Source organism: Grampus griseus (assembly GCF_964374135.1).
Source record: "Grampus griseus genome assembly, chromosome: 16".
Taxonomy (NCBI): Eukaryota; Metazoa; Chordata; class Mammalia; order Artiodactyla; family Delphinidae; genus Grampus; species Grampus griseus.
In genome coordinates, this window is record NC_139010.1 from 54,120,215 (window position 1) to 54,148,163 (window position 27,949).

At 38.7% G+C, this 27,949-nt stretch overlaps 1 protein-coding gene across 2 annotated transcripts in view; it reads right to left on the reverse strand.

Moving 5' to 3' along the window:
• The window catches only part of NOC3L (NOC3 like DNA replication regulator), a 45,009-nt gene extending 23,328 nt beyond the window's left edge, over nucleotides 1-21,681 (reverse strand). For both annotated transcript variants that reach the window (XM_082673436.1, XM_082673435.1), the window contains exons 1-13: nucleotides 21,553-21,681; nucleotides 20,351-20,558; nucleotides 18,773-18,905; nucleotides 17,863-18,020; nucleotides 17,226-17,279; nucleotides 14,907-15,037; nucleotides 11,803-11,964; nucleotides 10,956-11,049; nucleotides 8,590-8,765; nucleotides 8,055-8,183; nucleotides 4,076-4,207; nucleotides 2,402-2,482; nucleotides 1,969-2,069 (exon numbers count right to left, since the gene is read on the reverse strand). In XM_082673436.1, coding sequence (XP_082529562.1) covers nucleotides 1,969-2,069; nucleotides 2,402-2,482; nucleotides 4,076-4,207; nucleotides 8,055-8,183; nucleotides 8,590-8,765; nucleotides 10,956-11,049; nucleotides 11,803-11,964; nucleotides 14,907-15,037; nucleotides 17,226-17,279; nucleotides 17,863-18,020; nucleotides 18,773-18,905; nucleotides 20,351-20,558; nucleotides 21,553-21,561 — 1,568 coding nt within the window. In that variant the 5' untranslated portion in view covers nucleotides 21,562-21,681. The remainder of the gene's footprint in view (nucleotides 1-1,968; nucleotides 2,070-2,401; nucleotides 2,483-4,075; nucleotides 4,208-8,054; nucleotides 8,184-8,589; nucleotides 8,766-10,955; nucleotides 11,050-11,802; nucleotides 11,965-14,906; nucleotides 15,038-17,225; nucleotides 17,280-17,862; nucleotides 18,021-18,772; nucleotides 18,906-20,350; nucleotides 20,559-21,552) is intronic.
• Between the last annotated feature and the right edge of the window lie 6,268 nt (nucleotides 21,682-27,949).

Sequence of the window (27,949 nt, forward strand, 5' to 3'; positions counted from 1 at the left end):
AGTTAAAGAGAAAGAATCATGTGAGCTACTAAATGTCAGAGGACTCTGTACACTATAAAATATCAGGCACCGAAGTAGTTAAAGTCAGGATATCTCTTCAATATTAGTGCAAGAGCCTTTGACACTGTAAATCTTAGAAGAAGGAAGGACCTCAGAGGTCATATATTCCCTGTGTATTGGTACAACCTTTTTGGGAAGTAATACGGCAATATTTATCAAAATTTAAAACGATCATACTCTTTGACCTAGCAATATGTGCACACAAGTACATTGAAGATATTTCCAGTGTAGCACTGGGGACTGACCAAATAAAGTATTAAATATCCATGACATGGAGTATTATGAACTTAAAAAGAAAAGTGGGTCTATGTGTGCTAACATAGAAGGATACCCAGAATAACTGTTTATCCAAAAAAGAAAGGAAGTTACAGAACAGTATACATTTATGTGAAAGATTCAATTTCTATGAAGGAAGGCAGGTGGGCAGATTTACATACTGATATAGGAAGGAAGGGAACTTGTGATCTTTTAATTCTTAATTGCATTATTTGAATTTTTTAAATGAGCATGTATTATTGAAAATTTGTTTAAATAAACAAATTGGTCATTAGAACTTCCCTGGTGGCGCAGTGGTTGAGAATCCACCTGCCAGGGCTTCCCTGGTGGTGCAGTGGTTGAGAATCCGCCTGCCAATGCAGGGGACACAGGTTTGATCCCTGGTCCAGGAAGATCCCACATGCCAAGAAGCAACTAAGCCCATGTGCCACAACTACTGAGCCTGCGCTCTAGAGCCCGTGAGCCACAACTACTGAGCCCATGTGCCACAACAACTGAAGCCACGTGCCTAGAGCCCATGCTCTGCAACAAGAGAAGCCACCACAATGAGAAGGCCGCACACCACAACAAAGAGTAGTTCCCACTCGCCACAACTATAGAAAGCTCATGCGCAGCAATGAAGACCCAACACACAAAAACAAAAAAGAAATTGATCATTGAAAAAAACAAACAACAGGTCCTACCTAAGGTAAGAATAATCCCTTCTCTTTGAACCTCTGACCAACCTCTCTTTCAATGACAAGGACCACACTATCTTATAAGGCAAAGCATCTCATCACCAAATAGCTACAGTCATTAGAAAGTAATTTCTTCTACATTGAACCAAATTTGCCTTTTCTCTATCTTCCAGACATTAGTCCTATTTCTAAAGCTGTGCTGTCCAACGCAGCCACTGGCCATTAGGGATTTGAAATGTGGCTAGTCCAAACTGAGATGATGTGCTATAATGTAAAACATATATGACTTTTAGAAGATACAGTATGAAAAAAGCCATGCCAAATATCTCACTAATGTTTAATCTCATTGTTTTGACATTAATGTATGTCAAAATAATATTTTAGATAAAATGAGTTCAACAAAATATATTTAAGTTAATTTCATGTTTCTTTTTCCTTTCCAATGTGGTTAACAGAAAATTTTAAATTTCATATGTAGTTCACACTATGTTTCTATTGGATAGCACTGTTCTACAGGACAATACCTCAAATAATTGTAGAAAACTATCCTGACAACCATTATTCTGGCTCACATCCCCCAGTAGGTTCATTAGTGTTGACAGAATACAAGAAGACCTATCTTAAGAGGAACAGATTATGCAAGACTAAAAACTGACTACAGAACAGAAGGAAAGCAGAACTGAGGGACGAACCCTAGGGACAGCGAGAACTAAGTAATAAGTAGGAGGAAAGAGTTAGCGAAGGAGATTTTTAAAATAAAAGGTTTGAGATGAGAAAACCAAAAAAGTGCAGTGTTATGAACAGTTCCAAGGAAAAGCTGGTGACAAATAAAAAAGGAATGAGAACTAAGAAGGACACCGGGTCATCATTAGTGAACCCTGTTTAAAATTCATGGTTACCTCGGTCTTATTGATTTAGAAAGAATCTAAAAGGCTTCAACCTACACAGCCCTTACTTGGCAAGACCTTCCAGAACTGCTGGCAGGAGAGGTGACCTCTGGGCCTTCTTCAATATTCTAAAGTAGGTCACAAACACAATATTCAGAGTCTCCGTGTGCTGCAGAACAGACAAAATGACTTCAGTATAACCTAGTATACTTTCTCCCGAGTTACCACAACTACAGCTTTCAAAACCCAACCTTTTCTGTGCTTTCCCATCACTCCCCACTATTCAATCTTAAGAGCTTCAACAAAGCAGAATGAAGATACACATCCTGTGATTTCCTAAAACTAGCATCATCGATCACATTTATCATTTCTTATACATCATGTATCTAAGCCTCATGAAATAAACCAAAGTCATACAACCACAAGTTGAAGCAATCAATCTCTAGTTGAAATCATTTAACAAAACATTTTAAAAGCATGAGAAAACGTGAAACTGCCTACCAGTTTAAGTTTTTTCTCAGTACTCTCCGAAGCTTCTGCCTCCCGAAGCTCTCTCTCTAGTTTCTCTTCTGCTTTCTTCCACTGAAAATAGATTTTAAAAAAAGAGTATACCACTGAATGAAAAAGCTACCTTCAGAGAGGCATTATGCCAATATTATGAAACACACACAATAATACCACAGACTGTCTACAAATATAAGCAAAAATAGAAAAATGGATAAGAAGCATCCATAACCCAAATTTATGGCAGTGGCTGCCTCCTTGGAGGATGGGAGAAGGATGGGACTGGAGAAGGGACAGAGGGACTCCAACTCTACCACCAATGGTTTCTTTCTTTTCAAGAAAGAAACTGAAGTATATTAATATTTGCTCAATCAGAATGGTAAATACATGGGCTATTATACTACTCTCTGTAGTTTTCTGTAATTTAAATTTTTTCAAAAAAAGAAAGAAAGGAAGGAAGGACATGCTGAGCCCAGAAATAATTCTTATTGTTTAATCATCTATAATGTGGAAACCAGTCATCAACAATGCTTCCCAAACTCATTTACATACAATGCATAAAATCAGATACTATACATACAGAAATTCAACGGAAAACCAACTTTTTTCCACTCCCTTATGCTGTTAGAGCAGCAAACAATGGTTGCTAAGCTGCCTGAGACACTGGGGACTGACTGAGGAATGGCGTTTCCTTCCCTCACATGAAGCTGTTAAAGAGCTGCTTATTGGGCCTTTGCTTCCCCACTAGCCACATACATGCTGTTCCTAACAGGCACATCCAACGTATATGAGGATGGTATGGTATAAATAATTTAAATATTTACCTTCATTTGTTAACAATCATTAAGTCTATTTTGATATTCCTGGCTTATTTTCAAAATTTATTAGACACATTCAAAGATGGATCTCCCTGGAAATTATTTTTTCCTTTGTTTTTATAACCCATTTGATAACCCTAATAAACTGTTTAGAAATGTTTTGAGAAGTGATCATAATAATGGTGGTGGTGGTAACTAATGTGTATAAAGTATGCCCAGCACTGCACACTCTAAGTGCTTTTCCTATGTCATCATATTTAAACTACACAATCACCCTGCAAGGTAGGTGCTATTTTTAGCTCTGTTTCTCAGAATATTAAAAAAATGTTTCCAAAGTCTCATAGTAAATAAACAAAAGCCTGGAATTTCAACCTAGTTTTCAAATACAAACCAACAGAGAAAGTAGATTCGACTAAAACCTACTTTGTTGCCAACTTCACATGAATGCATCCTTTCTGTTAAGGAAGGAATCTGTGTTATCACGATGAATCTAAGCCAGCATGGGGACTTCCCTGGTGGTCCAGTGGTTAAGACTCCGTGCTTCCAACACAAGGAGCACAGGTTAGATCCCTGGTTGGGGAACTAAGAGCCCACATGCCAAGTGGTGCGGTGTGGCCAAAAAAAAAAAAAAAGCCAGCACGGCAAGAAAACCTTTTCATCTACTGCTCTCTTTGCTAATGAACTATCTGTTTAAGTTGATTTAATAAAACATTTCTTTGCAATAACTGGAGAAAATAAAATTCTCTAAATATCAGATTTAAAAATATTTATATCTTAACTATGATTTTTACCTGTGCCTATACTATGATTTTAATCTAAAATCAATTAAAACAACAAAGGAAATCAATCAAACCTTTCTCTGCATTCTTGATAGAGTTTTTCTCTTTTCCTTGAAAGTCATGAACTTTTTTTGTTTATTAATATCCTCTGTATCTTTTTTCACTTCTACTTCTTTGATCCTTAGGCACAAGAATGTTTTTAACATCTAGTATTGAAGAAAACACAAATACACAGCTTAATATCTATATTGCCCTCAAATACTTTAAACAGAATAAGCATTCAACAGTGTTCTTCCTTCATGCCAAAAAAACCCAAAATACAAAAAACTTTGAAACATCTTTTATCACATTTTACACAAAGTTCTATTATCTTTTTGTTAAACGTATTCAGTAAATTTTGTCTATGAAAGGACACTAGTATTTGGCTAAATACACATAATACTACTTTGCAGTGGAATAAGAACAAGGAAGAGAGAACACTACCTGGCACTGGTAGATAGGATTACAAAGAGTAGACAGGTCAGGAAAAGGTTTGGACCAGTATGGGAGAAGACGATATTTATTAGACATTTCTAAACCAGCTTTAAATTCCCAAACCAGATTCAGTTTTGCAGTTAACAGTTCTAATCTTTTTTTCCCAACAAAAAAAAATGAAGACTAGTGTTATTAAGACAACTTACTTTTCTTCAGGCCAGTGGGTCTCCAACTTTAGCAAACATCACAATCACCTGGAGGGCTTGTTAAAGCACAAAAAGCTAGACCCCATCCCCAGAGCTTCTGATTCAGCAGGTCTGCAGCGGGGCCCCAGAATTTGTATTTCTAATCCAGCTGATGCTGGTCCAGGGACCACATGTACTATTGCCTTAAGCCATTCAAAAAAGTTCAGAAACTAATTTAGAAACTGATGTACTGTGTGCTACAGCAACCATCCAAACACAAAGACAAAAGGGGTTTAAAATCCTATGTTTTCTGGGGAAGAAACCACTCTACTGACCTGCAGTCACAGCAGCATTCTTGGAGAAAAAAAGAACTACAGGTTTGTATTCTTCTGAGGTTCCAATATGTACATTTGGAAGAAAGCTGAGAACTTCATTTAAAGCATGTAATGAAAACAAGGAAGAACTAAAAGCATAAACACTGAACCTGAAGTCACTCTAGGTCTCAGAAAGATGTGAGTATTTTGTAGGTATTCTATGTGCTCATAAAATATCACCCACAAATGAAAAATAACTCCAAATCAAAGAATGCGGCACATGGTCAACTAATCTTTGGTAAGGGAATCAAGAATACACAATAGGGAAAGAATAGTCTCTTCAATAAATGGTGTTAGGAAAATTGGATATCCACATACAGAAGAATGAAACTGGACCCTTATCTTACCAGTCACAAACATTAATTCAAAATGGATTAAAGATTTAAATGTAAGACCTGACACCATAAAACTCCTAGAAGAGAAAACATAGAGACAAAGCTCCTTGACATTGGTCTGAGCATTAATTTTCTAGATATGACACCAAAAGCAAAAACAAACAAGTGAGACTACAGTAAACTAAAAACCTTCCATACGCAAAGGAAACCATCGACAAGATGCAAAGGCAACCTATGGAATGGCAGAAAATATCTGCAAATCATGTATGTGATAAGGGGTAATATCCAAAATACTAAAGAACTCAAACAACTCACAGCAAAAAACAACCTGATTTGAAAAAGAACAAGGGATCTAAAAACACATTTTTTCCAAAGAAGACAAACAACAAATGACCAACAGGTAAATGAAAAGATGCTCAACAGCACTAATCATCATGGACATGCAAACCATAACCACAGTGAGATACCACCTCACACCTATCAGAATGGCTATTATGAAAAAGACAAGAAATAACAAGTGTTAGTGAGGCTGTGAAGAAAAGGGAACCCTTGTACACTCTTGGTGGGAATGTAAATTGACACAGCCATTATGGAACAGTATGGAGGCTCCTCAAAAAATTAAAGATACAATTATCATATGGTCCAGCAATCCCCCTTCTGGGTATATATCCAAAGGAAATGAAATCAGTATCTCAAAGAGATATCTGCACACCCATGTTCACTGCAGCACTGTTCACAAAAGCCAAGATATGGAACCAATCTACGTGTCCGCCGGAATAAAGCAAATGTGGGATATACATACAACGGAATGTTATTCAGCCTTAAAAAGAGGGTCCTGTCATCTCTGATAACATGGATGAACCTGCAGGACATCATGCTAAGTGAAATGAGCCAGACACAGAAAGATCAATACTGTATGATCTCAAAAAGTCACACCCACAGAACCAGAGAGTAGAGTGGTGCTTGCCAGGGAATGGAGGAAATGAGGAAATCCTGGTCAAAGGATACAAACTTTCAGTTATAAGGTGAATAAGTTCTGGGTAATAATACTGTATCATAGACCTGAAATTTGCTAAGAGAGTAGATCTTAAGTATTCTCACCACACAAAAAAGGTAACTATGAGAGGTGATGGATGTGTTAATTAACTTGATTGCAGTAATCATTTCACAGTGTATACATAGATTAAATCATCACATTGTACACCTTAAAAAAATCACATTACTATACAAAGTATATATATATACCAAGCAAATAAATAAATACCAAGAAAGTAAAGAAAGCAGTTTATATTCTAGCATCATTAAAATGAAAGTGTTTCCCTATGGCCAATTTCATGTTCAAGCCTTATTCCCTGACTACTCTAAAATTCTGAATAATACTTAAGCCCAATATTTGTAATGTTAGCAGTTCAACTAAAGTTATCAGCTATAAGGGATGAAAAGAATTTGATGGCAAAGGAAGAAGACTTCAAAATTAGGAAATAAAACAGTAAAAAAAAAAAAATCAGCTTAACAATCAAAACTATATGACTAAAAATTAATGAAAATATCTAAGACCCAAATGAAGAAAACTATAAAACTTCACTTAAGAACATAAAAGAAAATGGCAAGATACTTGATATTCTTGAATATAAAAAAATCAATTCTGTAAAATAAGTAATTAAAATGCAAAATTTCTATAAAGCAAAAAGACAACACAAAATTAAAGGACAGAGCAACAAATAAATATTTGCAACTTATATAACAGAGACTTAATATCCTTACTATGTAACTTAAGCTCAACAAACACACAGAGCTTTTGTTTCTTTTGTTCACTACTTTATCCCCAGGACCTAGAACAGTGCCCAGTACATGGCTCATATTTATTCAAATATATGCACATTTTAAAAATTATTACATGTCTTTAAGAAAGTCAAATACCTGAGGAGAAAAACTGGCAAACAATACAAACAGGCAAAAAATTCAAATGACTAATAAATGTATGAAAGGAAGTAAAACCTCACTAATAAAAATGTGTAAACAAAATAATATACATTAATTTATGTAATTTTTTACCTATCAGACTAACAAAGATTAAAGAGTAAAAATATTCAACACTGGGTAGGTTGTGGGGAAATGACACTCCTATCACTAGCGGGAACATAAGTGATCAAATGTTTTTGGAGGACAATTTGGCATTAGCTCTCAAATATTTAAATGTGTATACTGTTGGATCCAGTATCCACACTTTAGAAATTTAACTCACAGAATACTCACACAAGTGTGAAAAAACAATGTGGCCCAAACATTCTTTTCCATGCTGACTGTAATCTAGAAACAACTCAGCCATCCATCAAGTAGGGACTATATATTATTCACATAATGGAATACTACAGCAAACTTGTTAAAAAGAATGGGATAGATAGCCCTATACATTAGTCCACAATACATTAAATGAAAACAGCTCCAGAATAGTTTCCAAAGTATAAACCCATTTTTTTAATTTTAAAATATAAAGTATGTCTCTATCTGCATACAAAAACATCTAGAAGGATACACGCCGAACTGTTATGACTGGTTACTTCTGGGGAGCACTTTCACTTTATACTTTACACATCTATAAAAAATAAATTCCTCATAACAACTGAAAATTAACTTCGTAATTTAAAAGCAAACACAATATAAAGTGAGAAAAAAAAGGCTTACCTCTGGCCTAACTTCATAATTTCTGCCTTTCACAAAACCAGAAATCACTTTAATTACACCGAGTGATGCTTGGCCTAATTTATCTTGTTTAAAGAGTTTCTTTACTGCTTCACAACACATTTCAGATACCTGAAAAATAAAATGTTACACTAAACCAGTGTTTCTCAGCCTCAGCAGTGCTGACATTTGGGGCCAGATAATCCGTTGTTGTGGGGCCCTGTCCTGTGCATTGGAGGATGCTTAGAAGCCTCCCTGACCTTTATTCACCAGAAGCCAGCAGCAACAATCCTCCATCACCATAGTCATGACAATCAAAATGTGTGCAGACACAGCCTGAAGAGGAGGGCAAAACCACCTCCTATTCAGAACCACTTCACCAAGCTTACATTCAAACAATTTTCCTGAAGAGACAGTATTTAACAAAGGACCCAATTTTAGCGAAAAATAATAGCGCCAAAAGAATTTTGGGAGGAAAAAAAATAATCGCATCGTCTATGATTTTCTGTTAAGGACAACAGCAACAAAAGCAACCCACCAATTTTGACATGTCATTCATGAGAGGGACAATCAGTACAATGATGTTGTTGTGAAAGTTGAAATGAGGCAGGGCCACCAGCAGCTCACACAGGCTCTTCACAGCCACCTCTGCCAGTCCCTTGTAGGCCTTTAAGGAAACCACGTTACTTTTCTTCAGCTTCCTTTGCTTCCAGTCTAATCAAGAGATAACTGTAGTTACTTTATTCATTGGCTAAAATTTCAATTAGTTTGTTTTACAGTAATAAGCAGTAATATGAAAAATCAACATACCATGTGACTTCTTAAGTATGAGCTGGCTACACTCAGACACAAGTACAGATGTTACCGTTAAATTTGCCTACCATGATCCTTCTCTACACTTAGACACAAGTACAGATGTTACCATTAAATTTGCCTACCATCATCCTTGTCTACACTTAGACACAAGTACAGATGTTACCATTAAAATCTGCCTACCATCATCCACCCTCTGACTAACCACAATTACAAGAATCTTGGCTTTCCATAAGCATCACTTCCCCTGGCTTCTTGCTGATGCTCACTGTGGTATCTTTACCCAGGAGGTCCAAAAAAGTTTAATTTCTCCTTCAAAATAATTAATGATTCACAGTACCTCTTTTCTAGAAACTTCTACATACATATTCTGTTACTGTAACACAGTATCTTGAATGTGAGGATATGAAAATACGCTGATTTTTTTTCTAGAGTAGGTTCAAGACCTCCTCCTACATCATACACAACCAGAGATGTGAAAGACAATATAGAAGACAGTGCCTTGGCTTCATTTTATTTTATTTTATTATTTATTTTGGTTTTTTTGGCTGTGCCACGCAGCATGCGGGATCTTAGTTCCCCAACCAGGGATAGAACCCATGTCCCCTGCAGTGGAAGCATGGAGTCCTAACCACTGGACAGCCAGGGAATTCCCTAGTGCCTGTTTTAAACTTGCTTCTCATATATGTGATTTTTCCTCAGACTGTATTCACCGTAAGTAAGAATGATACCTTCTATTTACTTAAAACTGACAAGACTTCATAATGGATGGGTGAATGGATACACAAAATGTACTGTACACATACAATGGGATATTATTCAGCCTTAAAAAGGGAAGATAATATTGACACATGCTACAGCAAGGATGAATCTTGAAGACATTCTAATAGACAGACAGGTAGATCAAGTAGGTAAATAAATAAATACTAGTATGTAGGTTCCAGTCGGGATGCCAGAGCACAGAAGCAATGCCCATGCCACCCATCCCACCTCCATGTCATTACTGGGCCGACAGATTAAGTAGCTCTGCTGCAGCTGAGCTAGCAGCTGGGTGATCCTTAGACCCAGCACTGAGTAAAGGAGCCCAAGTGAGTCAGGTGAAAGCACCTCGCCTTGGCAATGAAATCTCTTCCCCATTCATGCCTGAATGCCTCCCATGTCCTTCCTCTTCTGAACGAAGAGAAAGAGAACAGGGTTTGACAGAAGAGTTTATCATCCCGATAATGTTAAGCCCATTTTCAAGGCACTCACTACAACCAGTTCACATTATCTTTCTCCCCTGACTACCCCCTTCAAATAAAAACCAGTAGAATATATGTGTCAGTGCTAAATTCTCTCGCTTTGTCCCAGCCTACCCTTCCCCCTCCCCTTGTCCTCAAGTCCACTGTCTATGTCTGTGTCTTTATTCCTGTCCTGCCCTTAAGTTCATCTACCAAATGCAAAATAGATAGCTAGTGGGAAGCAGCTGCATGGCACAGGGAGATCAGCTCGGTCCTTTGCAACCATCTAGAGGGGTGGGATTAAGGAGGGTGGGAGGGAGACACAAGAGGGAGGGGATATGGGGGTATACGTATGCATAAAGATGATTCACTTTATTATATAGCAGAAACTAACACAACACTGTAAAGCAATTATACTCCAATAAAGATGTAGGAAAAAAACCCTCAAAAAAACCCAGCAGAATAAATTCCAGCCATTCATGAATTCAAGAAACATACAACTACTTACTAGGTAAAGAACTGCAGCAACAATAATACTAATACTGATAGCTGATAAAGCACAGTGCCTAGTATAGGCACTATAATTCTACTTTATATCTATAAATTAATTCACCACTCACAACAATCCTATGAGGTAAAGTACTATCCTTATTCCCATTTTATAGACAGGAAAAACTGAGGCACAGAGAGATTAAGTCCTTTGCCCACCACATAGGTGGTGAACCAGAATTTGAACCCAGGAAGTCTGACTCTATAGACTCTGCTCCTGACCATACGCTACATGACTCTAAACACACAGGACAGAATATAGAATTCACATTCCTGATCAAAGCTAAGTGTGTTACATACTTTTAAGATATTTTTAATATACCTTTAACTATTTGCTCCAGATTTTCCAAGTAAAATTTATATTGGCTAACCAGGCCTTCTTCAAATTCTCTTAACTTCTGGGTTTCTTTGCGGATCTAAAAAGACCAAAAAAGATTATTTCCTTAAATCAAAATACTGAAATCCATTTTTAAATTACCACAAAATATGAGTGTCCCCACTATTTCTCCCATCTCTAGCTATGCAAAATTTTCAGCTTATTTTGTGTAGTAATTATATCCAGCATTACTATTTACAATAGCCAGGACATGGAAGCAACCTAAGTGTCCATCAACAGATGAATGGATAAAGATGTGGCACATATATACAATGGAATATATTCAGCCATAAAAAGAAACGAAATTGAGTTATTTGTAATGAGGTGGATGGACCCAGAGTCTGTCATACAGAGTGAAGTAAATCAGAAAGAGAAAAACAAATACCGTATGCTAACACAAATATATGGAATCTAAAAAAAAAGGTTCTGATGAACCTAGGGGCAGGACAGGAATAAAGACGCAGATGTAGAGAATGGACTTGAGGACACAGGGAGGGGGAAGGGTAAGCTGGGATGAAGTGAGAGAGTAGCATTGACATATACACACTACCAAATGTAAAATAGATAGGTAGTGGGAAGCAGCTGCATAGTACAGGGAGGTCAGCTCAGTGCTTTGTGACCACCTAGAGGGGTGGGATAGGGAGGGTGGGAGGAAGACACAAAAGGGAGGAGATATAGGGATATATGTATGCATATAGCTGATTCATTCTGTTATACAGCAGAAACTAACACAACATTGTAAAGCAATTATACTCCAATAAAGATGTTAAAAAAAAATTATATCCAGCATTACCTTGGTAGATTTTTCTGCCTCTGTTAGGGGTCGTATTTTATAAGAAGGAGTAATGTCTTTAAATAACTCCATCAGAGAAACTATCACCAGCTTTCGAACAGTAACAGCCACGTCAGGATCCTGTTCCATCAGCATGGAACGTAATTCTTTCAATTTTTTAATCTGTTAAAGAAATACCTTATATGGCTAGAGAAATGGCAAGACAATTATAAACAAAAGACAACAGCCTCACATCTGGCACAATAAGTGGAATTCACACAATGGCTCACAGTCTAGTACAGCCACACACAACTACAGACACTGCTCACATTTACAAAAGATATATCACTAAAGCTATAAGTTCATCATATTTTTGTTAAATAAGCAGTTAGAAAAAATATAATTTAAAAAGTATAAATTTATTAATCTATTTATTTTTTAGAAATTCTTTTTTTATTAGGTTTTCTATTTATGATGCTACTTTTTTTTTTTTTTTTTTGCGATACGCAGGCCTCTCACTGTTGTGGCCTCTCCCGTTGTGTAGGCTCCGGACGCGCAGGCTCAGCGGCCATGGCTCACAGGCCTAGCCGCTCCGTGGCATGTGGGATCCTCCTGGACCGGGGCACAAACCCGCGCCCCCTGCATCGGCAGGCGGACTCTCAACCATTGCACCACCAGGGAAGCCCGATGCTACTTTTTTTAATTGAAGTATAGTTGATTTACAATGTTTCAAGTGTACAGCAAAGTGATTCAGTTTTATATATATATAAAAACATATATTCTTTTTCAGATTCTTTTTCATTATAGGTTATTACAAGATACTGACACAGTTCCCTGTGCTATACAGGTCCTTGTTGTTTATCTACTTTATATACCGTAATCTATACCTGTTAATTCCAAATTCCTAATTTATCTCTCCCCTGCCCCTTTCCCCTTTGGTAACCGTAAGTTTGTTTTCTATGACTGAGTCTACTTCTATTTTTAAAATAAGGTCATTTGTATCATTTTTTTAGATTCCACACATAAGTGATATCATATATTTGTCTTTCTCTGTCTGACTTACTTCACTTAGTCTGATAATCTCTAGGTCCATCCATGTTGCTGCAAATGGCACTGGGTTTTCCTAAAACATGTGTGTCCTATATTTCCCTAAAAACACTTTTTGAAATATATTAAAATGTTACATACATCAATCAAGTATATTATTCACCTATACATGAACTAATCAGGAATTAAATATAATGTATCCACATTTAGTTTCAACAAGATCATAGAAAGATCATTTGTATTATGTGATGAAGAAGTGAAAAGCTGATTTCAACAAATGTGCTTGACTGGATGAACTACCACTGCCTGCTGGAGTGCTCTGCTATCTTCAGAATACGCTGGTTGGTCAAAAATGTTTGCCATATAGTGGTGAGAGGACAAATACGCCACCACCTATTTGCAACCCTAACTTGTATGAAATGAGCATGAGGATCCAGAGTTAGAAGACCTGGGTTCCAATCTAGTAGCTATTAAAATATGAAACAACTTGAATTTGTAAGCCTTAATTTTTCAAATGTAAAATGAGATCAAGAGCTCTTGTCTCTATGGCTTTATACTGATTATATGAGATCATACTGGTGAGAAATATTCCAAATTCCCCTCCCCAATTCTGCTCCAGACCTTTCCCCTCACTTTATTAGAAAAGGACAAGTACTACAGCAAAGCATACCCATATGAATTTTTTTTCTATAAATGTAAATAATCTATTTTATCATTCAATAAACAAATACTCATCACAGTAGGATGCTGGGGACACCAAGCTAAAAAGAATAGTACCCCTTAAATGACTTCATGTATATTTTATCATTTAATCCTCACAACAGTTTTAAAATAGGTACCATCTGGATTTCCCTGGCAGTCCAGTGGTTAAGACTCCACACTTGCACTGCAGGGGCACAGGTTCGATCCCTGGTTGGGGAACTAAGATCCCACATGCTGCGTAGCGCAGCCAAAAAACAAAAAAGTACCATCCTCTTTTTAGAGATGAAGAAAATGAGCTTGGGTAAAACGACTTTCCCAAAGTCTAACAGATAGTACTTAAAAGAGCCAAGGGGCTTCCCTGGTGGCGCAGTGGTTGAGAGTCTGCCTGCCGATGCAGGGGACACAGGTTCGTGCCCCAGTCTGGGAAGATCCCACATGCCGCGAAGCAGCTAGGCCTGTGAGCCATGGCTGCTGAGCCTGCAGGTCCAGAGCCTGTGCTCCACAACAGGAGAGGCCACAACAGTGAGAGGCCCGCGTACCGCCAAAAAAAAAGAGCCAAGACTGAACCTCAGGTTTCTTGAGCCCACATGTTATAACTATCACCACCTTTACCCCCATGCCCATGGCTCACTGATAATTCATTATAACTCTTCAGTCTACTTTATTTAAAACAGATAGACTTTTTCCGGACTTCCCTGGTGGCGCAGTGGTTATGAATCCGCCTGCCAATGCAGGGGACACGGGTTCAAGCCCTGGTCTGGGAAGATCCCACGTGCCACGGAGCTACTGAGCCCACGTACCACAACTACTGAAGCCCGCGCGTGTAGAGCCCGTGCTCCACAAGAGAAGCCACCGTAATGAGAAGCCTGCACACCGCAATGAAGAGTAGTCCCCACTCGCTGCAGCTAGAGAAAGCCCACGCACAGCAACGAAGACCCAATGCAGCCAAAAATAAATAAGTAAATAAATTTAAAGAAAAAAATTTTTCCACTTACAATTATTCCTGAACTAATCTCACTGGCTTTTGTGTACCACCTTCCTTAATAACTCTGCAGATCAGTCAAGCAACTTGCAAGTTGGTTCCTCCTCCCTAGTACTGTTAATTTTTACACTTAACCACTTTTAGAGTTACAACATTAAGTCCAATATCTTCATTTAGAGATGAAGAAAGTAAGACTCAGAATGTTTAAGTAACTCTTCTAAGACTACAGATTTGGATTAGGCTAAGGTCCTGTGTACTCTTATTCTAACTCAGCTACTACATTTTGTTAATGCTCTTCCTTTCTGTGTGTGCATACAGCTAACAAAAGAATATTAAAAGATTAGACTGATACACCATATAATATGAAGAGCCTAAGGAAATTAATTATACTTACATTACTTTCTGGATCTGATAATATGGCAGATGCCAAGGCTGCGATACGCATTTTCTTCTCCTGTAGTTTCTTCTTCCTCTCAATTAAATGTTCTTCTAACGTCAGCTCTTTAATGGGTTCTTCAATGATCTCTGAAACAGATTAGGTTTCCCCTCTTAAACATGTCTTTATTTACAAGTATCCAAGAACCTTAATTAATAAAATAATTTTCTTGTAGTAACAAATAATCGGGACTTCCCTGGTGGTGCTGCGGTTAAGAACCCGCCTGCCAATGCCGGGGACACGGGTTCGAGCCCTGATCTGGGAAGATCCCACGTGCTGCAGAGCAATAAGTCCATGCACCACAACTACTGAGCCTGTGCTCTAGAGCCCACGAGCCACAACTACTGAGCCCACGTGATGCAACTACTGAGCCCGCGTGCCTAGAGCCTGTGCTCCGCAACAAGACAAGCCACCACAATAAGCCCATGCACCACAACGAAGAGTAGGTCCCGCTCCATGCAACTAGAGAAAGCCCGTGCACAGCAACGAAGACCCAACACAGCCAAAAATAATAAATAAAATAAATAAATTTATAAAAAACAAATAATCATGATAGCTAACTTTTATCAAGCACTTGCCATGGGCCAAGATTACTACATATCACCCTCTCAACAATCACATGAGGCAAGTACTATCATTAACCCAATTCTGTAGATACACTGAGGCAAAGAGAAAGTAACTTGCCTAAGCTCATATCCCTGGCAGAAATGGGATTCAAACCCAGGCAGTCTGACTTAAGAGTTCACATTTTTAACTACTGTGCTAATAAACCCACAATAATTCATACTAATTAAGGGAAAGAGCAATCTCATTTAGTTTTTTTAAAAGTACATGCTCCTTTATTTTCAACTCTATAGTCCTTTGAGCTACACAAAAATACATCCACCTTAAGAAATTCACAGGGAATTAGATTTAATAAACACACAAGCATAATCTGCAATGAGCTGATGAAGGATGCCTAAAAACATTTAACAGTTGTCCTGTAATCTCATTTACACTAATATGGTTTGCTAAGAGAAAGTAAAATTTAACCAGCTTGTTCTATCACAAATTCCAAACCAATATAGTTTCAAACAATAAAATACGTTCAGGGCTTCCCTGGTGGTGCAGTGGTTAAGAATCTGCCTGCCAATGCAAAGAACATGGGTTCGAGGCCTGGTCCAGGAAGATCCCACATGCTGCGGAGCAACTAAGTCTGTGTGCCACAACTACTGAGCCTGTGCTCTAGAGCCTGAGAGCCACAACTACTGAAGCCCGCATGCCTAGAGCCCGTGCTCCGCAACAAGAGAAACCACCGCAGTGAGAAGCCGGTGCACCGCAATGAGGAGTAGCCCCCGCTCACCGCAACTAGAGAAAGCCCACATGCAGCAATGAAGACCCAACGCAGCCAAAAATATATAAATTAAATAAATAAATTTATTTTAAAAAATAAATAACATACGTTCTTTCAGTTTAACTTTGATTAGAACTGTTCTAGCTCTTACAACCCACATTTAGTTATGTAAAGCAGACATACATAAAGTATAATTGGTCTAAGAAAGAACCAAAATAATTTTGTATCACAGAATCGTTTTTACAATTTAAGCTAAAAAGTGAACAGTTATTTGTAGGTAGGTCCTTCTTTACAATTAAAAAGAATTCAAAACAGTAACAATTTATAAGATTCTTCATGCATACCTAGACATCACAAACATAACTGAATAAAATTTTCCATAATAAAAGCAACAAAAAATCAAATTACAGGGCTTCCCTGGTGGTGCAGTGGTTGAGAATCCACCTGCCAATGCAGGGGACACGTGTTCGAGCCCTGGTCTGGGAAGATCCCACATGCTGCGGAGCAACTAAGGCCGTGCACCACAGCTACTGAGTCTGCACTCTAGAGCCCATGAGCCACAACTACTGAGCCCACATGCCACAACTACTGAAGCCTGTGCGCCTAGAGCCCATGCTCCACAATGAGAAGCCACTGTAATGAGAAGCCCACGCACCACAACAAAGAGTAGCCCCCACTCGCCACAACTAGAGAAAACCCGTGTGCAGCAACAAAGACCCAACACAGCCAAAATTAAATAAAAAATAATTTTTTTTTTTTTTTAAAAAGACTCAAGTTACACAAAGTAAGACTTTCAAAATGTGGGAAAATGTTCGAAATGAGCTTGAAATGACCAGTACTCCAAAATGCACATTCCAGATTTTATGTAAAATTAATTCACTATTAAGTAAAAAAATGTAATTCTCAATTAACAATTTAGTAACTAGAAAGATGCATCCCATTACCTTCTTCAGGTTCCATCTCTTCTTGATCCTCTTCATCTTGGTTACTGTCAATAACTACATGGAAAATATGCATATTAAAAGTGTGATAATATACATAAGTGGTAAAACCACAAGGAAAACCAGGGAAGTGATTACCATAAAACTCAGGAAAATAGTTACTTTTGTCAGGAGGCAGCAATTAGTGATTTAGGGAAGTATAGGGAAGTTTCTGGGTGCTGGCAGTACTTCCTTCTTGCCCAGATAGTAGTTTTATGGGTATGCTTTTGGTGATAAACCACCTACCTTCACATCTTTGATTTCTAGACTTTTGTGTGCGTTTTATTTCACAAAAAATACATGTAAGGAAAAAAAGGCTAAAAAAGGATGACTAATATGCTCTAATTTTAGAAACAACAGAATGAAATACTCTGAAAAGAATCACCTTAACCTTGTGGCTTCAGCTGTACTCATAGTACAATGGGCACCTGAGATAACCATCTGTATTTCCAGCCAAAATCATCAAGTTTGCTCTATGACTAACTGTAGCTATCCCCTTTTGTAAATATGGGTAAAAGTTAAAATAAATATTGAATGAAAAAATTTTGAACGTGATTATTAGTAAGGAACTAAAATTTTAACTAATACATGGGCTGATCACCTGGTTTCTCTCTCGTCTGTGGGATTATACCACTTTTATCTTTAATAGGAAGTAAGTGAATCAGTTCCTTCTCTGGTGCAGTTTGCAGAGTTCTTGGTATTTTTTCATATTTATCTATAACATGCTCATGCTTCCGCTTCCTGGCGTGAACAGGCTCACTACAAGAAAAAAAAATTTAGTTTTAATATATTTAAAAAAGAACCTAGAGACCTATCATTTTAAAAGCACAGAAAAATAAACCACTAACCAAACCTTTAATAGGCATATAGATATTAGCATCTAGACCAGGCATTTGTACAGTAAATGAATAAATGAATTGTATGGCCAACCATAAAGACCCAAACTATGGCTACACTTAGTTTTCCCTTTAGAGGCAAAACAAGGTGAAAGTTACAGCAGATTTTTCTTTGAAGAATATTCCACAGAGCCAAGGGTGACATCATGCTATTTTACTTTCCCCAAAACTGTCACAACATAGCATGGACTTTTGACTTAGAAGTATCTAAGTTTAAATTTCAGATCCACTACTTGTGACAATGGGAAAGCATTAGTTTCCTCTCTGTAAAAGGGAATAATATGTACCTAATAGGGTAACAAGGACTGAGGCACGTGTAACATGGCCATAAAGAACTCAGGACTGCTCTGCCTCAAACAAAGAACAGCATACTTCACCCATTCACTCCACTTCACTATTCAAACTCAAAAGAAATAAAGATATACACTAAATAAAATCAGCTTGTTTTATTTATGAACTAACCTTATTTAGGAAATAGACTGAATAGGGTTTACTCTTTGTAAACACTGTGTTCAGAGATGAGCAGCATCTTGCACTAACCACCTAAGTAAAATTCAGAACCAAGTTTTTAGCACTGAAAGGATGTGAATGACTATAATCTAAATGAAGTATTACCTAGAAGAAAGATCTCTCGTTAGAAAAGACGCTCTTTGCCCTAAATCCTTCATTAACTGTAAGTCATCTTCATCCATCATATCTAAAGGAAGGGCTTCCTCCTCTTCTTCCTCTTCCCTCTCAATCCTTTTACCTGTTCCAACAACAACAAGAAATCAGAAACAAGTATTAGAAATGTAGAACGCTGCATTTTTGTGTCTATGATAGGAAAAGCATGTGCTTTACTAACACCTTAGCCCAGTGTTTCTAAATGGGAGCACTACTGATACACTGGGCAGGACAATTCTTTGTTGTACTTGGGTGTCCTGGGCTAGGCAAAATGCCAGCATCTCTGACCCCTGAAATCTAAATGCCAGGAGCATTCTTAGGTCACTGTAACAACCAAAAAATAAGTGTGTCCACACATTCTGCAATGTCCTTCAGAGCATTTGAGATCACCCAGTTCTTAAATGCTGGGTTCCTTAAAATTCTGTTCTAGGTTCTCTTATTTTCATGCTACACAGTCTCCATGGTGATTTTACCCAAGTCTAAGGCTTTGATTACCATCTACATGTTGATAATTCCAAAAACTATTCTCTCTAACCCAGATCTTTCACTTGAACATTATACTCTTATATCCAACTGCCTGAGAGACTTCATTTAGATGCTCAACATATAAGAATGAAGAAATCTTTTGCTTCTATTTTTAAAATGTAATTACTGACACATCATGCTTTTTAAATTCTTCTGAAATTTACATAGATCTTTAAAAACATCTAACTCAACCAATGCATTTTTGTTTTTTAAATAGATGAAGTACCTGGAGATTAAGTGACGGACTAAGGCCACACTGCTAGTAAGCAACAAAATTAAGAGAAAAGTTCAAGTTTCCTGACTTCCAGTCCCATGACCTTTTATACATCACAATAACGTGTTGCCAAGGGATCAAACTAAATAGGTCAGGATAAGAGAATGAGATGGGCATGGGAAGAATGAATAGTCAGATATAGCCAAATATGAATTCCCTGAAAGTATGAGTAACCCTGTAGAAAAACTGGTCTGACTCAAAATGGTCATATTCCTTACCTGTTTTTTGAGTACTTGGGAATTTTTGAACAGGTTTACAAAAGAATAACCCTGACAATTACAGCTTAATTTCACTCCAAGTTTCCAAGTGAAAAGAAAGCCAGAAGTTTAGAAAACTAAGTGAAACTTAGCAATACTGTGAAGAATGCACCAGAGAAAAGCAATGTTCTTACCTTAGCTAACTGCCAGTGAACGGAAAAGTGGCAGCACTGGCATGCCCAACAATTATTTACATTTGCTACTCTGAGTCTGTTTTCCCAAGTATGTATTGTATCTTCAGATCTGCTTTCTAGACAAACTGAAAGGCGAGTCTAGCTCTTTCTCACTGTGAATATTGTACTGAAATGTTTTCTCATACTAATTGTGATAAAGCATATAGGACTATGATCCTTACCTACTCGTAGGAAGACCTGAGAACAAGAAGAGTGATTACTAGAAAGCAAAGTTATTCCATGAAGAGCATTTTAAAACAAATCAATGGAAACTGGAACACATGAATGTTTTCACAATTACCTGGTCGTTTTTCCTTTGGGTCCTCCAATGGAATAGGTTTCTTAGACACAGCATCTTTTACAGCTTGTCTTAGTTTCCTCTGTTCTTTTCGGTACTTCTTGAGAGTGCTTTGTTGTTTAAATTGTTTGTTTTTTAGCTTGTTTTCAAGTTTGACTTTACTAGTTTTTAGCAACTTCCGAAAGCTTGGGACCTGTTTTTTATTTCTTCTCTAGAAAACAACAACAGAAGAAGCACTGCATATCCAGAAATTTAAATTATTTTTAAAATCAGGTTAAAGAGAATTGATTATAAAATTTCATTAGACCAATTCCACAATTTTAATGTCTCACAGCCATGGGTCTTGGATATAAAAGCTAAAACCACACTATGGCATTAATTCTACAGAATGGCACTAGATCATCAGTTATTCAACAGGAGGGTCTTCCTGTGACCAGAATCCACAGATGCTCAAAGGAGTCTAAGACTCCAAAAAAGGTGAAGAACCACTAAGCTAGTGGTAAACGGTTATTCAAGGCTAGCTTAACGCCTGTAGTTTGGCATAATAAGAGCAAAATGCTGGCTGTATTTCACAATAACTGACGTTTACATATCGCTTTACTTGTTTACAAAGTGCTCTAACATATTACCTCCAACAGCCTAGTCAAGTAGCGACAGCTGTTATCCTCATATTACTGGGGAAGCTACGGCTTAAAGAGTTTATGTGATTTGTCAAAGACCCTTAAACTAAGGAAAGCAAAACTGAATTCGGGTATGTGGATTACAACTCTCTTGCTGGTGACCTCTCACTCAGAAATTACTCGCTTTTTTATCTCCTACCCTTTAGGGAGAAAAAAACGGACTTATTTCAGGTCCCACAACTCATAAGCTCATTGAAGGCAGGACCCTGCTTCTCATCTGTGAAATAACGGGTTCAGAAGATGGTCTTGTAGAACCCTTCAAATCTGACATCCTATGTATGAACTCAAGACTCCGTGCTAGTCTCACTGCGGTCCCTTGAAGCCAAGCGCGCACACCGGGCGATGAAAAAGGAGCCAGGTCTAAGGGCGGGGACGCTGACAGCACTTAGAGCCAGGAGGGACCCCCTAATCTAGGCCACAGCCCCCCATACAAGGGCGAGAACCGCCGAAAGGCTGCACCAGGGAGCGACTCTGTGAGCCAAAGGGGCCATAAGCCGCGGGGACCGGGCTTCTAAGGACACTTACCGCCTTCATCCTTTAATCTGCAGGGGAACCCAGGCCCGACCAATTCACCAGGGGCAGGGGTAATCCGGGAATTCCGAAGAAGAAACACACGTGCGAAACCAGCGTCACTGCTCTAGCCGGAAGGGGCTCCTAGCCACTTCCCACCCTCCGCCGCCGGAAATGGGGGCGGGACTTCCGTAGACAGGAGCGGGCACGCGCCCTTTCGCGGTAACGTTCTCGCGTCCCTGGGTCGGCGGCGGCGCGGCGTGCGCGCGCGTGAGCACACACGGAACCGGGAATCGCCAAAGGTGAATGGTCCTAGGGTGGGGTTCACCTCACAGGGTCTTTGAATCTTTGACTCTTGCTCTGTTTCTTTGAAATTCTTAAGGAAATCGGGCTTCTCCCCTCAGAACGAAAGGACTTGTTTTTTTCAATCCCTGTCTTCATTTTGTACGTCTCCTCATGTTTAGCTTGTTGTAGGATGTAGCTCGTCTCATCTTTCTTTTATAGATGCTGAGTTTTGTAGTCAGCTTTCCTCACGTAAAGTCGTGAGGACAGAGAAGAGCTTATTTCTTTCGTGTAGTACCCGCCCCTCGCCTGGCCTTCGACAAGCTCTCTGGGCGCGTTTGTGGAACGGCTAATGATTTCTCATGACCTTTCGACACTCAAAAGTCTATGATTCTTTTTTTTCTTAATTAAATTTTTTATTTTGAGACAATTGTAAATTTCCATGCAGTCATAAAATATAATAGAGATCCCGTATATCCTTTAGCCAGTTCCTCCCAAAGGTAACATCTTGCAAAGCTATGATATAACAACCAGGATATTGAAAAGTCCATGATTCTTAATGTTTTATTTTGAAACACTTTTTGCCTTAATTTTAACCACTGTCTGATTAGGAGTTATACCAGTGAGATTCATCTGCATTTCAGTATCTTACAACTATTACTTTTCTGTAAATTATACTGCCTGCTTAGTAATTCCGCCAGTCATGAGTTTTAACAGGACGATTTAGACATTGCAAGAATAAGAGTATGTTTTTCAAAATGATTGTCTCTCAAAGACTTCTTTTCATGAATAAATTTTAAAATTCCACTTAAGATTTTTTTTTTTTTAAGTCTGTGATTCTGAGCACATCCCTGACAGAGTCTGGCCTAGCAGTCCTGAGCCAGAGGGGAAAAGCCAGCAGAGGCTCCAAAGAATCTGACCTCCCTAGTGGGTGTTGATCTTATAGAGACTGAGAGGAAACCTGCCAATTTCTGGATCCCCCTTCAAAGATCAAGAATCCCATTCTATCCAGAACTCTTCTTACCCTCCCTTCCAACTTCCCCAATTTCCCCATTGCTCTGTCTTCTTTACACACACTCTCAGAAACAGCAGAACCTATCCCACTGGAATATTACTTCATCAAGCAAACTGAGAACATTATCCTGTACTCTTCCCAAGTGGCTGAATTCCTTCCCAAACATAACAGCTTATCTGTGGTCACTCCCATCCTTTCAGCCTTCCATCCAGTCTCTCCAAGGGTGAGGCATCCCCATTTCCATTCAAAACCAACTTCTCCCAGCTTCATCGGACTCCATGTATCGCTAATTATCCCTTTTCTCCTGTATTCTTTCTCTCCCTAATGGATCTTTACCCTTGGCCAATAAATATACTGAAATCTCTTCCGTCCTTAATTTTTTTCCTAATGACTCCATCTCCTTTTAATTTCTTTTTTATTTTCCTCCTTCCCTGTTTGTCTTTACTTAGAAAAAAACAAAAACCGCAAAAACTAGTTTTATCTCCACTTCCTCTTCTCTGTTATCACAGCCCAAGCCTGTACTAGCCTTTTTAAGAATTTATACTCTTGGCCCGTTTTAAGTTTATAATCAACCAGAAATCTTTGGATCATTTTTAAACAGTTGTTGCCAAGCTAAATCTCTCCCACCTTGATTTTGAGCAATCTGTTATTCAAACGCAAACTTAACAAATGGAAGTTTACATGATTCCTACTAATGTAATCTTCTGGTTTCTCAGTTATGTCGTCCCCAGCTTTGTGTCATTTCCCATTCACTCAAATCACTGCTAAGCTCAGTTTGGGCTCTAGATCCTCTTGGATCTTCCATAGCTTTCCTGGACACTTGAGCTAAGAGGGGGTCACTGGACTACCCCAAAGTAGCTTCACAGGTATCATACCCAGAGTTTCCTGTGAGCCCTTTTGAAACTCTGCCCATAACATTCCACTGAAACTGCTCTCATTAAGATCACCAAGAACCTCCAAGTTGTTGTGAAATTTTTTTAAGTGTGCACAGAATTACATCATTTTTTTTTCTTTTTTTAACTTTATTAGATCTCTCTGCTGCATTTTTCCTTTCTCACATTAGAATTTTGACTCCCTTGGCTCCCTTAACAGCCTCTTCCCCAGGTTCTCCTACTTCCATTCTTTCTTCCTCCTGCCTCTTCAATGTAGATGACTCTCAGGGTTCCACTGTTGGCCCACTTTTTTTTTTATCTTAGACACAATTATTAAGTTTTTTTTTTAATTTATTTATTTTTGGCTGCGTTGGAACTTCGTTGCTGCGCGCGGGCTTTCTCTAGCCGCAGCGAGCGGGGGCTACTCTTCGTTGCGGTGCGCGGGCTTCTCATTGCGGTGGCTTCTCTTATTGCGGAGTACGGGCTCTAGGTGTGTGGGCTTCAGTAGTTGTGGCTCACGGGCTCAGTAGTTGTGGCTCATGGTCTCTAGAGTGCAGGCTCAGTAGTTGTGGTGCACGGGCTTAGTTGCTCCATGGCATGTGGGATCTTCCCGGACTAGGGCTCGAACCCATGTCCCCTGCATTGGCAGGAGGATTCTTTACCACTGCACCACCAGGGAAGTACCAGGCCCACTTTTCTACTTCTCTTTATGTTCTACTTGCTCTTCTGGTGTGATCTCATCCATCTACCTAATGCAAAGAGATTCCTAAATCTTTCATCCGGTCCATATCTCTCCCTCAAGCTTCAGTCATGTAACCACCTACCTCCTGGACATCTCCAGAAGATAACCATGGAACTTCAGATCACCATGTTCAAAATGATACTATATTTTTCACTTGTACCTCTTCCAACGTTGCCTATTTCATTCATTTACCCACAGCCAGAATCCTGATATTCCAGAGATCTTTAGAAATAAGCCAGGAATTTCTCGGCCATTCACCATATTACAGTTCTGTTTTCTATAAACAAACTGGTTTGAAAACTGTCACTAAGTGGGCAAAGTACAATAAGGCTTCAGAGTTTCCTGTCCCACAAGATAATGTATATGTTATAAGAAGGGACCTTGAAGAAACTAAAAGCATGTAATATGTTCAAAGTAGATGCTTCGTATTTCCTTATGAAAAATTACTAAAGGTACCAGATTATAATTATAAGTCTCCAAAATCCCAGCATCAAGAATTTGAAAATATACATGTCATTCCTCTACCTTCGTCAATGCTAAAATATAGTTGAGGAATATATATATATAGTTGAGAAAGATAATTATGCATGACCAAATAGAGATTAATAAGAGATTGCACAGGTGCTAAAAAAACAAAAACAATAAAAGAAAGCTGCTTTGGAGGAAGGGACAGAGCAATGTATATTTAAGTGGACCCTTGTAGAAATGACAAAGTTCAGGTAGGTGGGATAATATTTTCTAAGTTCAGATAGTGCAAATAATTTATATTGTGTGTCATCAGACAATAGGCTAAAATAGCTGATAACCATAATTAGACCTAATGATTAATTATTCAATTTAAAATTAACCAAAAACCTAAATAATAACAAAAAATAATAACGTAGCAGATGTTGTTGTTGTCATCCCATTGACATCCTCTCAGCACTTCCTCCATACATGCCGGAAAGAAGTCCTCTGCAAGGGCTTGCAACTTTTCACCTGAGTTTTTCTCAACCCCTGCAGGACAGGACAGAAGTGCTGAGGAATTTTCACCCCTGAGAGCAGCCTTCAACCAATGACAAATGGAAGCTGAAGGATATATACATATACCACCTGTGGCAGGCTGGAAAATGTCCTCTGAAGACATCAGGCCCTGAAACTGTTGAATTTTATGTTGTAGAGCCAAAGGTATGATTAAGGATCTTGGGATGGGGAGATGATTCTTGAGTGTCCAGGTGGGCCCTAAATGCAATCACATGTATTCTTACGGGCTAGGCAGAGAGAGATTTCACACAGAAGAGGAGGAGACGTTGCCACAGAGGCAGAGAGTGTAGTGATGTAGCAACAAGTCAAGGAGTGCCAGCAGCCATCAGAAGGGGGAAGAGGCAAGGAGCAGATTCTCCCCTAGAGCCTCTAGAGGGAGGGTGACCCTGCTGACTGCATGATTCCAGGGATACTGATTTCGGACTTCTGACGCCTAGACCTGTGAGAGAATAAGTTTCTGTTGTTTTCAGCCACCAAATTTGTGATTTGTTACAGCGGCCATAGAACACTAATATACCAACATTTATACTAATAAGTATACCAATGTCCTCACTCCTGAGAAGCAGGACAACTCGGAGGCATCTTCCACATTGTCTCCAGGAGTCTACAGAAGGGCGGAGCCCCACCTGCAGAGGTAACTTACCCATCAGCCCACTCTGTTACTGGCCTTCTCTCCCCAGTCTCACTTCCCCACTCTGCTATCAGTGGTTCCAGGTCTCTCCTTCAAGATAAACCACATACTCTCAAATCCTTGTGTATTAGTTTCCTGGAGCTGCTGTAACAAAGTACCATAAATTGTGTGGCTTAAAACAACAGAAGTTTATTCTCTCACAGTTCTGGAGGCCAGAAGTTGGAAATACAGTAAAGGTGTTGGTGCGATTGGTTCCTCTTCAGGGCTCTGAGGAAAAGTCTCTTCCATGCATCTCTCCTAGCTTCTGGTGATGGCTGACGACCCATGGCATTCTTTGGTTTGTAAATGCGTCACTCCAGTCTCTGCCTCCATCTTTACATAGCATTCTCCCTGTGTCTCTGTGTCTTCACGTGGCCGTCTTCCCCTCATATAAGAATACTGGTTATATTGGATCAAGAACCCACTCTGATGACCATATCACAACTTTAATTACATGTGCAAAGACCCTATTTCCAAATAAGGTCACATTTATAGGTACCAGGGATGCGAATTTTAATATCTTTTATGGGGCACACAATTCAACTCATAACACCTTGACTCAGGGTCAGATTCGGGGACCCCCAACCTAAGACAATTATCACTTATGAAGCACTTTTTATATTTCCCTAAATATAATTATCTTACTTTATCCTCAATAATCTTATGAGATAAATATTGGCTCCATTTTAAAGTTAATAAATCTGAAGATTAGATACTATAGTGTAGTCAAGTCATTGTTGTATCAGGTGAGAAGTGTAATAAGATGCCAGTCCCACCAGTGGGAGTGGTTTTCAGCAAAAGAGGTCAAATGCCTTAAGCTTTTTTTCTCTAATCTGCAATAATATAGATGAGGAAACAATTAAAGAGGGATTTTCCTAGGACTGTGATATGTGTTCTTTTTTATTTAAGACTTTTGTTGATAAACTTCTAAGACCTGACATTTCCTCTTTCTTTACTTGCATTGGCTGTTCAGAGCCACTCTTTATTTATTCATTGCTTTCAAAAATCTGTGGGGAAGGGGAAGTAGTTTCCATGCACAAAGTCATGTCCAGTTTCTGATACTCCCTTTGGCAGCAATAGTTGCTCCCTCTCCTCTCTGTACCAGACTCTGCTAGGAGCTCTCTGTAAAACAATATTCTGTAAAACAAGGACACATTGTCTCAGCCTCTGTGCTAAAGCTGCTGGGAAGTATACTGAGCAGGGAAGAGACTATAGAATGAAACTAACATCTAAGGTATCCTGTATATCATTTTCACACCTCTCACAATGCTACCCCTGCCTATTGTAATATTTTCTACTCCATCTATCACCAAAGGTCAAGTCCTTCCCCTGGTCACAAGTCTGAAAATACTTCCACTTATGGGCATATCCACATACACTCCAAAGACCTGTTTAGGTGGCATTTATGCTTCTGATTGCTTTCCTTCATTTTCCAAGCTGACACTGCTGATTATAATTAAAATCCTCTCGGGTAAATAAATGGATACATAACTGAACTAAGTGGATATTTATGAATAGATTGATGAGAGGTCTGGATGATCCAAAATATCTCCTCCAACATCTGTCACATTAGAAAGAAGATAAAGATCTGACCCTGAGCAATCCCTCTCTTGGGCCCATTAGGAGCAAAATGACTTTTTAATATTCTATTTAGGACTTTTTAATATTCAGAAAAAGGGGAATGGGTGGCTTCTGGAGGTGGCAAAAATGGGAAGTGGAGGAGGGGAAGAAGGTAAGTGAAAGAGGCTCCAAAACAGCTAGGTTTTAGACATAAGACGTGTGTATGTCATAACATGATGATAATTTCA